The sequence below is a fragment of the Aythya ferina genome, assembly GCF_964211825.1.
Source record: "Aythya ferina genome assembly, chromosome: 5".
Lineage (NCBI taxonomy): Eukaryota > Metazoa > Chordata > Aves > Anseriformes > Anatidae > Aythya > Aythya ferina.
In genome coordinates this window covers 33,234,327-33,248,711 of record NC_140301.1, presented here as the reverse complement: position 1 = coordinate 33,248,711, position 14,385 = coordinate 33,234,327, and the positions used below count along the sequence as shown (strand labels likewise).

The 14,385-nt window shown below is 38.3% G+C and overlaps 1 protein-coding gene across 9 annotated transcripts in view; it reads left to right on the top strand.

The window, feature by feature from the left end:
* The window catches only part of PHF21A (PHD finger protein 21A), a 132,549-nt gene that overhangs the window by 93,687 nt on the left and 24,477 nt on the right, over nt 1–14,385 (top strand). For all 9 annotated transcript variants that reach the window (XM_084520817.1, XM_084520811.1, XM_084520819.1 and 6 more), the window contains one exon: nt 11,231–11,431. In XM_084520817.1, coding sequence (XP_084376943.1) covers nt 11,231–11,431 — 201 coding nt within the window. The remainder of the gene's footprint in view (nt 1–11,230; nt 11,432–14,385) is intronic.

Sequence of the window (14,385 nt, the reverse complement as noted above, 5' to 3'; positions counted from 1 at the left end):
ACTCACTTCTATAGGCCAATTTTGAATACAACTTTATGTTGTGAAAACATTTTAAATAGTTAAAACTTCCAATGCATAGTATAGAATGTCATTTCAAAGTGCAGATTTTGGAGTGTTTCATTTATTTTTTTAAAGAATTTGGATCCTATTCCAGATTGTTTACAATCCCTCCTTCCAAATTTGTTTCTCTTTTATCTGCGTAAGCATGTGCCGACACCGTTGCTTGGTATACACAAATGCTAATCTACCTTCATGCACAGGGAAAATAGCTTTCCTGGCACTGAGTTTAAAACTCCCGTAGAATACATTATTAATCGAAGAAGTCTCTCTTTTTAGAAGAGCCTATCATTTATGTGGTCACTGTTGAGAAGGTTACAGATAAATATAATGCTGTTTGTTAACCAGTGTGGTCTTCAAAACATACAACAAACAATCCCAGATACTGAAAGTGTATAAAAAAAAAAAAAAAAGATTTAAATTTAAAAAGTAATTTTCTTTCTCTGTACGCTGGTTGCATACTCTAACATGATCTAATTATAATGTAATGACAACTTCTTTTATATTGCCCTGTGTGCTTTAATGCTCTAAATGCGTTTCTCTTGGCAGGTCTCCGCAGTGAGGTGAAAGCATGGTAAATATTCAGTTCCCTATAGTGAATAATTCCCTGGTTTTGCATTTGGCATTCAAATGCTAGACCATGTATCTACGAAGTTCAAGGAGTATAGTAGCGAGGGAAGTGGGTAGGGCGAGGCTGGTGTCCATCTGTGTGTAATTTAGCTGAATGTGTCCGCGCTAAGTAACAGGGCTTCAGCCGGGCTTCTGCTAAGTCTGCAGTGCTGGAGTCTCCCTTTTGTTACACGTGCAGGTCTTGCAGACTCTGTTGAGCCTTATCAAACAGAGCCAGTTGGTGCTGCTGGTATGAAAGCACGGGGGAGCTCTCATGTGGAAGGTTAATGGAGTGTAATTATAAAGAAAAATGAACTGCTCAACCACTCTATCTCCCTCTACCTGCACTGAGAGTGACAAGTGCTCTGATCTTTTATAAACCCTAGAGCAGAGGTTTAACAGTCTAAAATGATGACGGTATAACTGTCAAACAAGCAAGCACAGTGTGAAGAAGTAGTACAAACTTATGGAAAAGAATGTTTACATTCCCTTATATGGCCTCTGTCAGTACTTTCCTTCTTGCTGCATACTGTCCATATTGATATATCGTGTCTCAAATGTATTTTCCTGTGAAGTGTCCATCCAAGCCAGAAAGACCTTTGTCTTCCACATATGGCTTCTTCATTCCTGCTCCTCACATTACTGTTACCATGCGCGATGAAGTAATGGCACCTTCCTAAGGCATTTCAATCCCAAGGGATTAAGCTTTCATAGAAGAGGGCTCTGGTGGCAGCAAGAACAGCTACTGGGATTTGTGTTCCAGGAGCTGACTGAAATTTTAGATTAGATTACATACATAATTTGGGATTAGATACTAATGTCTGATCCTGTTAATTAATTTAGGAACGATATGCAACTGTTGAAAACTATCACATATGTAAGATGCTTTTTCTCTTTGATCTAGCAGTCAGATTTTTTTTTTCTTTAAAAGACTATAATTAAACATCAATTGGGAATCTGCATCTAAGAAGTAGGTGGAAGATGCCACACGTCAAAACCGAAAGGAACAAGGAGATTAACCGCTGTGACTTTCTGCGTGTTAGAAGACATTACATTCTACCCCAGTACTCCTGTGTGGCATCTAACTTCAGTGAGACTAGGACAGTTTCGTCATTAGGAGGCAAAAGTTTTTGTGTTCCTTAGCCAAAAACCAGGTGGTAGAATGGGATGGGCTGCCAGTTATTCTGAAGGCCATTGCAATGTCAGCAGGTTGATATGGGGAAATGTGCCCAGCTATTCCTAGCAGGCAGTCCACATTCTGCATTGCAGTGGAGGGGAAAAATAACATCCCAGCAAATCTGACCTGGGAAAAAAAAATCCCATTCCAAGTCTGGAATCAATAAGAATCTGAATATGTAAGCAGGGCATACAATAAAAGGCATCAAAGGAAGAAGATTAGCATGCTTTGCTTAGCTCCTTTTCTCTACTTTTTGCCAGTTTTTCATGTTTTAGAGAAAGATGAAAAAACAAGCCTGAGTATATCAGGTCATTAGTGCCCCTAGACGTGTTCATATTCTAAAGAGTTATGCTGTATTTATGTGGTGGCTCAGTACTGGAGAAGCGTGCCGAGAACAACACTGGCACTTGTACTGTCCCTGTGGCCCATTAAGGAAGGGAATGAGCAGAAGTTTTCCAGGATCCAGGGTCCTCTACACCGCACGTGTACTATACAATCTCCTCCAAAAGTCAGATTAAGCATTTCCTTTGGAAAGCTGCATAACTGTGTCCTGAAGACTTCAAACCATGGCAGGCCATTACCTCGAACATCAAGGTGTTCCAGCGTTTAACCATCTTTGCATCTTATTTCAAGGTTGAATTTGTCTACCTTCAAGTCACAACCACGGAATCATCATCTTACACTTCTCAGAGAATCTAAAGGCCTCCTATCATCAGAAGTCTTGTCAGTGTATAAATACCTATACTCAATGAGAAGTCACTTCTCAACCTTGTCTGTGGTAAACTGGGTACGCTGGGCCCCAGTAAGCTTCACGTTGTGCAGCATTGTTTGTTGGGTCCTCGACTGTGTTTGTGGTTTTCCTTTGAACTGTCTCCAGTAGCTCTGCACCCTTTCTCAAAAAGGTAGCTGCCCATGCTTTTGGTAAAACTGAAATGAATTCCTGGATGTTTTTAAAAGAGGTAGAAGTTCACCATATCTTCAGTTCAGTACTTTTAGCCTTACTTAGTGAGGCATTATTTGCGCTGAGATAAGCAAGCAGAGGGGCAAAGTCCTCCTTCTCTTTTCCATTTAAATTGGGAAGAACCTTTTTTTTTTTTCTTTCCTTTTTTTTTTTTTTTTTTTTTTCCTCTAGGGAGTCACTGTTGATTGATCCACAAACCTTGATACAATGAAAGGCCAGCAATTTTGGTCTGTAATACTGATTTAATTTCGTGTCTTTTCTGTGAAGCAGGCACTTTTCTTTGTTTTGATCATGCTTGTTTAACTAAAGAGAACAGTACAGTAGATATGTTTAGCTAGGCAGAATATCTGTCCGTATACTATTTAAGTGTCTAGGAAATGGGAAAAAAAAAAAAACAGCTCTCACTTAGGTGAAATGAAACCACAGCTTTCTGCTCAGATAACTCATTCTGCCTATGAAGTAGAGCTCAACAACCAGTTGCTATGTGATATTACTAGTGACAGGTTTTAAATGAATCAGTGCTTAAGAGTATTTGGCTGACAATATAAAAAGGGAAAAAGTCTGTCCATTGCCATTCAAGCAACAGTGATAAATCACCAAAGAGAATGCAACTTTTCATCTCATCCCTGGAAGAGATTCAGCAGGACAGTGCGAAGGTGATCTTTGATACAGGTTGATTATGCTGCATGCAAAACGAAATGAGTAAAATCGCTTCTGTGTGTTCTAAATTGTTCACATTCAATTTCAGCAAATATTTTATGTGTTTTCTAGTACTGTGCAGGGTAAATATGAGTGTCTACTTTGTTCTGTATCTCTGTATCATGTCTCTGTGTATTTATTCCTTCTCTTATCTCTAGGCTCTGCAGTTAGTTTGTGATCTCTGTAAAGAAGGTGTGGAAATGAAATATTAGATGCTGTTGACAACATCAGAGCAATCAACAGGTTCTCATACAATATTGTCTGAGCATCCAGATCTTCCTGTTCATAAAAAAAAAAACGAGTTTACATTCTGTGGTAGCATAAAACTAGTCATCTTGCTTGATACTTCCGATCATGCGTGAAGTGTGTGAGCATGGACTGTGTGTGTTCCCTTTCACAAGGAGGAGAGGAGGTGTGATTCAGTCGTGGGAATAGCTGTGGGGTGCACAAGAATCCTGATGAAACTGATTCATATTTTATTCAAGGGACTGTGTTAACTGTGCAGTAGTGCGCTGTAAAATTATTTGATGGCTATCCTTTCCATTTCAGCTAGTCAAAAGTATTAGGAGGTATCAGTTTAGAAAGCAGACTGTTTTATTTAGGCTGATCATTTGTAAAATAAGAAATAAGTTCACTAACTTATATTGCTCTACTGTGCTTATTTAATTCAGATAAATTCAGATTAAAGGATGTCACATTATGAAATAAATCATAGGTAAGAGGAAAGATGCAGTGGTACCTCCCTGGTAGAGGTGTTTAGCTTAGATAGCTGGCTACTATAGATATGTGAGAACCATGTTCCCAGTGGGGTCATTCCTGTGTGTTCTCCTGCATAAGAATAATAATCCATGGTAATCTTTATGCTGTGATTTTATACACCAAGTTTCAGTCCATGGCAGATTTTACAAAACCAAATTATACACTTCTAGAAAACTAAGTTCCATCAGACATCATAGAAATGTACTTTACATCAAACTAGGAAAAAACCTTGTTGCATTTCTGCACAATCCAGTTTGTTTGTTTTTTTCCTAAGGAGTTTTTTTTTTCTTCTTCTTCTTTTTTTTTTTTTTCCCTGAAGTAAACAAATGTGGGAAGTCAGTATGGAGATGGGCAAGATAAAATTAAAATGAATACCTTTTCTGTGGTAGTCAGCAGTTTAGTTGTTGTTGTTTTTTTTCATTTCCCTAGCCATTTCATGTGGAGGTGATCTCCACATTTTTTCACCATTCTGTATTTGTACTCAGAAGTATTTCTGGGAAGCAGAAAAACCTAAAACAAAACAAAAAAAAACTTGTCAAACCTTGCCAAATTAAAATTTTAATTTCATTCCTCACATTCCGTTCTCCTTAATTACATTACAAATACTGCACTAAACTGTTTTTCTTGTTCTGTTTTGCCTGTTGTCATATACTTAATTCTCCATTCATTAATTGCTTCATTATTTGATTATTGTAGCTGTTCTTGCAAGTTTCTTTCAATTAACATAAGTATTGGGGTAAGGAAGCAGAGGTATTATATTTATTTAATGTATAAGCTGAAGGAAAACAGTATGTGCAGTGCTCCTAGTACTTCAGTGTCTGTTCCCTACTTTGTGCAACAGTAAAGATTCTAAAATGAGAAGACAGTGATGCATAAGGCATTTCACGGTGCAGCATTCCCTTCAAAAAATTAATTGGTCTTGTGGTGCTGCAAATGGTAAAAGACACAGTACGGAAAATAAAGCAATCAGGAGCTCACATAAAACAGAATAGCACAGCAGCTATTTTCAGTCATTTTCATTTATAAATCTACCTATAATTTTAAATAAAATAGAAAAGTTGATAAGCATTCTCCTCCATTAGGGATGAAGGAATGAACATTATTTTCAGAATTTACATAATCCATGTCTGAATAATTTCTAGCAACTTTGAGAAGTATTTCTCTATCCTAAAGGAAAAACCTTTAATAGGTATGTTCATATGTGAAATGTATTTGTATCAGAACCACACCTGTTGTATTTGTTTTAAATAGTTTACAACATAATGAAGTGTATTAAGTTTATCAGCATTTTTAATGACAAAAATACTTTTCACATCATGCCAATGCTATATAACTATCTGACAAAATGGCAAAGTACACTTTTATACAGTGAAAAATTATTTAAATTCCATTTTATAGAAAGTACCCTCTGCCATATTAAGTAATTGCATTAAAGATAGCAAGACTGCAACAGTAAGCTCATGAGCTTTGGGCATAGCAAAATTAATGGTAGTGTATTTGTCTTGCTCTCATCTGTTCTGTAAGTATATTTATCAGTGTATTACATTGGCTCATCGTGGTAGAATGAAGAAAATCATTCAGTTCCTGTAACATCCTCAGCATCTCCTTGTAGACACGCAGAAAAGCCCTTGTATTTCTGTAGTGCTTTTAGCCACGTTTTCTGGGGGTTACATTGGAGGTTGTGCTCTTTGGGACGCTTAATGGTGTGTTGGCTATGCAGCCTTTCACTGTGGTGAAGATACCTATGTTTAACAACAACAACAGCAAAACTTGGAAAAATATGAATTAGGTTATTAACCTGTAAAAAGAAATAGTGTACGTCTCAGTAATAATGCCCAATAAGGCATGAGGCATCAGGTGGAGGCAGTCTCGCCGTCCCACTGCTTGCAGTGGTAGCTGCGTGCCTTAACAGAGCACAAGCATCCCCTCCCCCTGCCCCCCCAAGAGAACCTTTTCAGCTAAAATGTACAGGTGGCAGTCTGAAGACCTTTAAGAAGTAGGAAGTTGCACCACACTTTTTCTTTCTTTCTTTTTTTTTTTTTTTTCTTTTTTTTTTTCTGGGAATAAAGCTCTTTCTAATTTAGTTGGTTTCGATTTTTTGTTGTTGTTGATAAAAAGACCTAGGTATGAGTCAGGCACAGCCAGAGGTGCAAAATGTGATAAAAATACAGGGTCATCAAAGAAATAGCTGAAAATATTTCTGTAGTGCTTTGCTGAATCTGTCAATGGAATTAAATTCCGTGGTTTTTGTACAACATTTTTTTATTCACTGTTGTGGAATACTGTGTCATGGATTTCTATAACTGGATTTCACTACATAACTTCCCGATGCTATCTTAAACCAATAGATGAGTGTACTCTCCTTGCTTGCAATCTTTCCACTCCCAAATTCTACTCCCAAAATGCACACCCTTGGCATTTTAAATAATAACCTTAAACTCTGTGTAAAAGCAGAGGTCTTTCACTTCTCATTGGGTAGCGGCAGGGTACGGGGGCTGGCAAGGAGAGGGGCGTGAGGCTGCAAAAGAAGATTGCAGAGCAGGGAAATTCCCTCCATCCTTCCCACTCTCAATTTAGAGCTTATTTGAAATCACAATTTCCTCTTACTATTTCTCTCTCAGCAACTGGCAACTTTTAAATCCCAGAGAGCATTTCTTGTTCACTGCAGGGAACAGGGAACAGGGTACACTTAATAGTTTACTTCTGGAATCGGTGGAGCAGGAAAGCAGGTCATGAGCAGGCAGTTGATAAATTCAAACCACATCAGCTCTGGTTTTGTGATACTAAAGGTATGCACTTGGAGGCTGTTTAGTACTTTTCTCTCTCTCTTTTTTTTTTTTTTCAATTTTTATATTTCACTCTTTTATAGATTTTTGAAGTTTAATAACAGACCCTCCTTTAGATAGGTAAGCTTTTTTGAATGTTTCTTGGATGAAAAATAAAAGGCATTAGCAAATATAAGGAGGGATCTAGTATTTTAAAATTTGCTGTACACACAGTACCACTTTGTAATTGATCAATTGATTGATTAAAGTGGAAATAATGCTTAGCTAATAATGTATACATAAAGCTTTAAGTTTGGTTCAAGGACTTAACTTATTTTATAGCAGTATTTTCATGATCGTTTTGATCTGAGCGCAGAGAAGACACCTTTTCTTATATCACCAGGGCACAGATAGATGGCCAGTGAGAGACAGCAGCAGATTTTCTGCTTAATCAAACACAAATAATCTCCTAATGCTGTGTTAGGATCTGGCCTGTACCATGAATGAGAAAGTGGTACCACTAAATGTCACAGTATTGATTACAATTATTACCTTTAAGAAAGGGTCATATAAGATGTGCAGGGCTCTGTGAACTCGGTGGTGTGAAGAGTTCTTGATGAGGTTAGTTATGAAGATGTCAAGACAGCAAGAGCTATTAAATTATGCATTATACTTACGGGGCACTGCTCGACAAATAGATTTTGTAGCAGTCTGACCGTAACCATTGCAGAGGACTAGCAATTACTTTTTTAGGTAGAACGCAGTTTGGTCAAAAGGATGTGATTATTAATTTCTTTCACATTCTGGATGTAAACAGAGGCTTTGGAGAAAATTCAGTGAACATGAAAGACAAATGCTTTTCTCATATTTTTAGCATTGCAGGAAAAGAAACTACATTAGGACTATGTGTGGGTTTTAGAGCTTTCTAACACACAGAAAACTGTTGTGTTTATGATATGTTTATGACTGAGTTAATCTCAGTTTAAAATTTCCAAGTTGTCCATAAGAGTGCAGGAACTAAATATTCTTAAATAAGGATGGGAGGGAAAAATGGTGGTGATTGGGAATATTTCTTAAAGGTTCTGTGGTACTTAGGTAACCGTGATCTCCCAGCTTTACCAGCTGCATAACCAGGACTATGCGCCAGCCCTGGTGAATTTCAGCCATACAGTTTTCCCGTTCTGCAGCACAAACTACATTCAGAATTACGAGCAGCCGCATAACTCACAGGAATTTTAAAGCACTGCTTTAATGAAGTACAAAGCCTCACCATGGACAAGACTTGCTGTTGTAGTGCCCCCCGTTTTCCCCCCAGAGCAGGAGGCTCGGCAGGCAGCCGCGAGCAGCGGCATCCAGGCCCGGGCCCGGCAGCTGCGCTGAGGAGGACATGAGGTGCCGAGACGGGTGCGGGCCTGAGGCCTAGTGCCTGTGTAGGGGCACTGAGGTCTGCTCTGGTTGGAGTAATTAAGCAAAGTAATTTCGGAATACGTTGTTCAGAGCCGCTTCTGATAAGTGCTAACAAGCACGTAATCCTAACAGCCTTTCAGATAGTGAAGTGATTTCTGTAGTGGCACTGTGGTATTTTTACTGACAGTTGGTAGAAGGAGCTTAATAAACTGCGTAAGCAATTGGCATGCTCTGCAAACTTCAGTTGTACTGCTCTGAATCTTAAAAGCATTAGATGTTTCTTCCAATTTAATATCTGCATAATGGATATGGATGGCAGGATGCACTGCTGCCTGGCAGCTCTCAGCAGCCTCTACCAGACTAGCACAGGCTTCCAGAGCAGCAGTGTTGTTCCGCTCGTGTTATCCATTTTGTGCCAAACATGCTGAGCCCCAGTTTTTGCGCAAGGTGCCACGAAAAGTTGCGCTCGGTCCTGCGTTCCCCACAGCTCAGCGTGCTGCGGAGCTGGGTGGGTGGCAGAGGAGTCCTGCAGCCTGCCTCTGGCTCACTCTTTCCCCTCTCTCTCCTTTTATTGTTTGGATCCTTTCACTAATGCTCCCTCCCAGTGCAAAGAACAGGATGGAAATGAATTATAGTGCCATTGCTGCTGCTTTTCTCCAGTTGGAGAATCGGTAGAAGAGCACCCTATCACTGATTCTCATGCAGGCGGCTGTGGAAGACAAAAACTCCCTTCCTGTTCAGAATGGGTACAGTAATTACTGACAGCCTCCCGTGCAGTCCATTTTTTGGCAGGTAGCACACAGTTATGTTGCAGTATTTCCTCTGCTACTTCGCTCTGTTCTCCTCTCCTCCCCCTCGGGCTGATCTCTGGAAATGCTTTTCAGCTCTTCTATCTGCTTGCTGACACAGCACTTTAGTTTGCATGTTAACATGGTTGATCTTTTCAGAAAGCAATTTTAAATGATTGTTCAGTTATTACATGTGTGAATGAACTGATAGACATAGGCTATTTAAAACTATGTAAAATATCTGAATTAGAAAAATGCTTTCTATACTCTCCTTGTTCTAGGAGGGAACAAACAATTTCCAGCTTTGAGGTTTTGACAGCTTGTAGCACTTTTCTAGATGCAGTGTAAAATAGTTACTTCACTCTCCCATCCACTACAAGCTCCCTGAATTTTCAGTGAGATTGGGCCTGTGTTTCTCTTGTTTTTGTAGTCTATTGTGCATCCCTGCAAGTACTGTCACCGTAATACCAGGGAGAAATTTTTAGAAGGCAGGTAGTCTTCCTCCTGTACACCCCTTAATTGTTAAATCCACTCTTCTGTGAAAAGGTCAGCACTATGAATTCATATCTTTCAATCCTATGAAGCAGGAGTTAATTTTTTAGTTGATTTGTTGTTTTTTGCTTTTGAAAGTTCCAGTTCTCAAATCCATCAGTTTGGGATCCTGCACCTTTTGCTGTCTCCGTTTAGATTAGAGGTACAAGTCTCGTGTGTTAGGCATAGTAGTTTTAACCCATCAAAAGCAACATAACCAGAATTAGAAGTGCAAAATATATGAATGAGAACTACATAAAGAACAGGTATTTCATTAGCTCAGAATTTCATAATCCTCTGTAAAAAAATCTGAGGGAAAAGATTGTTTCAGTTAGTTGTACATAGCTGGATTATTATTTTTTTCATTCTGTCTTTGTGTTTTGTACTGTGTTTTAATACAAATGCTTCAAGACAAACATCAAAAGATTTGGTATTAGCAGGAGTTTTTTTCCTTTTTCTTTCCATGTAAGTGGAAGTGCTTCAGGCAGCCCCATCTGCCACAGTGAGGCTGTGACTGAGGTTTTCTGACCATGGCTGTTTCTCACAGAGCTTGCTCAGGCCAGCCCTTGCTATGTTTGTTCGCTATTTGTTGCTCTCCTCCAAAGCCAGCTGTGTAGTATAACCATTTTGGAGTACACATTTACTCTTGATCAAGGTGGTTTAAGTATACGTCTGAATCTTTTTAAAGCTATCCTAGTTTGATGGTGGTTAAAGTGTTGGAAAAAATGTCCCAAAAAGGTAAAAAGTCTTGTGGTGTTTGCACTCATGTCTCTGTTAAAGTATAATATGAACATAAATCGTGAGCCCTTACTTCCCATGTGGTAATGTAGTATATTAGCCTGTAGCTCACCTGGTCTGCTCTTAGACCTGCTGAGTTACTGTCTAAGGATACCCAATGGCTACAAGGAGAAGAAACTTTTCTTTGAACTCATTTCAACTTCCACAAAAGCTGTAATGTAATAGGAAGCATTTAAGCTGAGAGAAATAAATCTGCACTTTGCTTCCCATGTAGATAGCCCTATCTGAGTTTCTTTCAGATGACAATAATATTGACCACAATGACCACACACCCATGCCCGTCCTATTCCCCGCTCCACATTCAGACTGGTTCTCTCTGCGCTCAGTTTCTGTGCCTGGTGGTGCATGTCTGAAGAAGATGGAGACTTTGGAATCTGAATGTCAACAAGTTAATGTTAATGTGTTAATGAGGTCTTGCAGTGGTTTGTGAACAGCCTGAACTGGGGTGGGTTTCTGCAAGGACAGCTAGGCCACCCTGCTGGACAGCAGCACTCTGTGGCCGATTTTGGCACTCTGACCATTAGATAACACCAATTTTTAAAATTCCAAGAGAGAATTCCTACTGCGCTTCTGAGTAGTTCTTTATTTACATCAAATGCTTTAGGTGTTATTATCTGCTCTAACATATGCAGCTAAATAAACATAATCATATCTGTTTATGTTTTTGTTTATCTGGTAGAAAAGAGTGGTGGAACAGCTTCGAAAGAATTTGATAGTGAAGCAGGAACAGCCAGATAGTAAATTTCAAATACAGCCATTGGCACAGTCGGAAAACAAACTACAGACACCACAGCCGCAACCACTACAACAGCTACAGCAGCACCACCATCAACAGCAGCAGCAGTCTACTGCACCCTCTCCAAACGTGATTGGATCACAGGTAAGAATTGCTACAACAATTCTTATCCTCTCTGAAGGCAAAGTTCACTGAAAAAAAAAAAAAAGTCAAAGAAAGGTTCAGACAGAAAACTACAAACCTTTACTTCATCCTCTTAATATACCAGTATGAATTTCTCTTTCTGTGCATATGCACATATGGGTTTTGAGTTGTTGTTTTTTTTCCACCAGTTACCTCAAAATAGCAATTAAAAGCCAGAAAAGAAGGAGGCAGTATCACCTTTCTTAGAAATAAATAAAAGCTTAGCAAATTAATCACCTTTTTCACAGGTGTGCGAGTGATTGCCCATAGTCAGTAGGTCTCAAAAAATAGTAAAGACTGTACATGCACAGTATGAGGTGTATGATTAAAAGAATATATTTCTAAAAGACTGACAGTCTTTGTATCTGTGAACAAAATATAAGAAAACAGTTCCCTTTTCTTTCTGCTTGGTTTTCTAAAAAAATGTAACTCGTGTCTAGTAATACTTACCTGAGTCTGCAAGGATTAATCTAAAAGTATACAATGGTAGTTGCAAAGTTTGAATATTAGAAAGTAGTGTCTTTATTGGAAAGATACACTAAATTTCATTACAGTATAGGATTAGAGACATAATCCCAGAACTCACCAGTGACAGTGGTCCACTTTTACTGAGACAGAAATTCCAAGCTGATTCAAAGTCTCTACTGCTTAAATATATAGAATCCCAAAAGTCTACTAATAAAACAGCTAGCAAGTGCAGGGATGTGTTTTGTAATAAAACAGGGTATGTGAAGTCTTTTTTCCTGTTGTTGCTATCTCAGCAGCCCATGTTTACCTGGATAGGCAGATGGCAGAATTCACCGCTGAAGTTTGCTTTATGCATATTGCAGGGAATCACAACCACATCTTTGACAAGTTATGATTCTTGTCTTCCCTTTTCCTGGAAACAGAGGGGTAAGACGTGACTGGGTTAGTTCTCTCATTAACTCAACAAGTTGCTCTCTAAAAATGTATGTGTAAGACTTAGGTACTTGCATTTTTGATAAAATAATATTGAAAAAATGACACAAATTTAACGAAGAAAAAAGGTATTTTTAAACACTAGCATTATTCTGAAGCTAAGATAGAATAAAGAAGTGTATATTAACGTGCCCTAAAATATTTACAAGCAGACAGCGGTTCACTCTTTGCTGTATCATTGGTCTCTTCTGTCAGGAAACATGACTGCAAAAGCAGTCTCATGCATTTCTCCGTACTCCACACTTTGCATTCATGCTTTAACTTCCAGGTCATCTTCTGGGTTCTGAAAATTTAGGTTTTGTTCAAAGTTAAAGAGCCCTCTAGTGAAACAGTCAAAAAACTGCTACACCCGTCTACCATTGATGCAGTCGTACTTGGAAAGTAATTATAAACTGAAAGGCAGGTCTTCCTCTCGTTTCAATAAAATAAACCAGCTCTTATCCTCAACAGTGTTTTGTTATTAATCGTGTTGGTATAACTCTGAAGTCAAGTCACTTCCTTTTATACACAGAATCTGTGTACAGATTTTCTCTCCCATTGCCCCTCAATCAAAACATGCCTTCTTTTTCAACGAAGACAAGCCCACTCACATATAAAGAAAAATCCTATATTTTGTCTCTGCAGAAAGTTTTTTGCTGCCAACTTTTGAAAATAGTATATCTTCCAAGGCTGTGTCAGTAAAGAGAGTGCTTTCAATGGTTATTTTCAGAGTAATTCAATTTAGGAATAAAGTTATATATACTGCCTTAATAGCGACATTTTAATATACTTAATATAATCCACTAAGAAGGGCTTTTAAATTTTTCCAAAAGCAGCAAGCCTGCTAAAAGGTCATGTTATTACAGTGTTATTATGTGAAATAATGCAAACTTACTATGGATGCTACTTCAATATGAATTCATGCATTGAAAACTTTTTAGAATAACCAAAGCAATTAATGCTCAGCAAAGTAACAGGGAAATTCAAGCTCTGTGATCTGCTGACTGAAACTGTGCTCTTAGTACTTACAGACTTACCAGAACCCTTTGAAAGATTCCCAGTCTTGTGTTACATGATTGATTCACTTTTCTTTAAAATGTTTATGGCTGAATGTAATGCTTGTGAAAATGACACTGTGTTACATTTCATTGGAAATGCTTGAATAATAATACTACTGCATTAGGGGAAAGGAGCCTCTTGTTTTGGAGAACGTGCAGCAGAGGTCAATAAGAAGCTATTATATCTAAGAAAAAAAAAGGGGGAATTATTCACGCTGAGAGAAGGGAAAAATAATTATGACTGGATTTTACAAAAATGTATAAAATTGTAGCATAAAATATCCTTTGATTTGGCAATATGCAGTGATTTTTTCCCCACTTGTGTGTCATTAACAATTAAGAGACGTAGTTTAAGCATTGAGAAAGTGGTGTGAAGGTAAATGCATTTTTGTTTAAGGAAATAGTACTGAAGAAATACGGAAGAAATCAACTGGAAATATATGTATAGTATTTTATTAGAAAGAAGTGAAAGGTCTTGTCTGATTAAAATCAAGCAATCCAAATCAGGCATGTTCAGACCATGAAAAAGACTGCCTGATCCCTGGCTCTCCATTTTTTCCTGTTTTAACATCTAGCGCTGTCATCAGGTGGGAATGGCTCTTACTTCATCCTAAGAGCATTTAATGATGCCAATAACTGTTTGGAAGATGCAGTGTCATTGGTACAATGGATTTTTTATACCAGAGAGAGAAGGAATAAGTTCACCTGCCATTCTGCTGAGTATCATTGGTCATGATTTTTCCGTGCATATTGTGTTCTGGTTTTATATGGAGATTTTCCTACCTTGTTGCTTTTTGGATGGGATTTGTAATTTTCTGTTTCCCTTAGCATCTTAGAAGGCAGTACATTTTCAAACAAAATTATGAAATTATGGTTGTTTAACTTTGGAATACACTGAATTTGTGGGCATAGTGTACC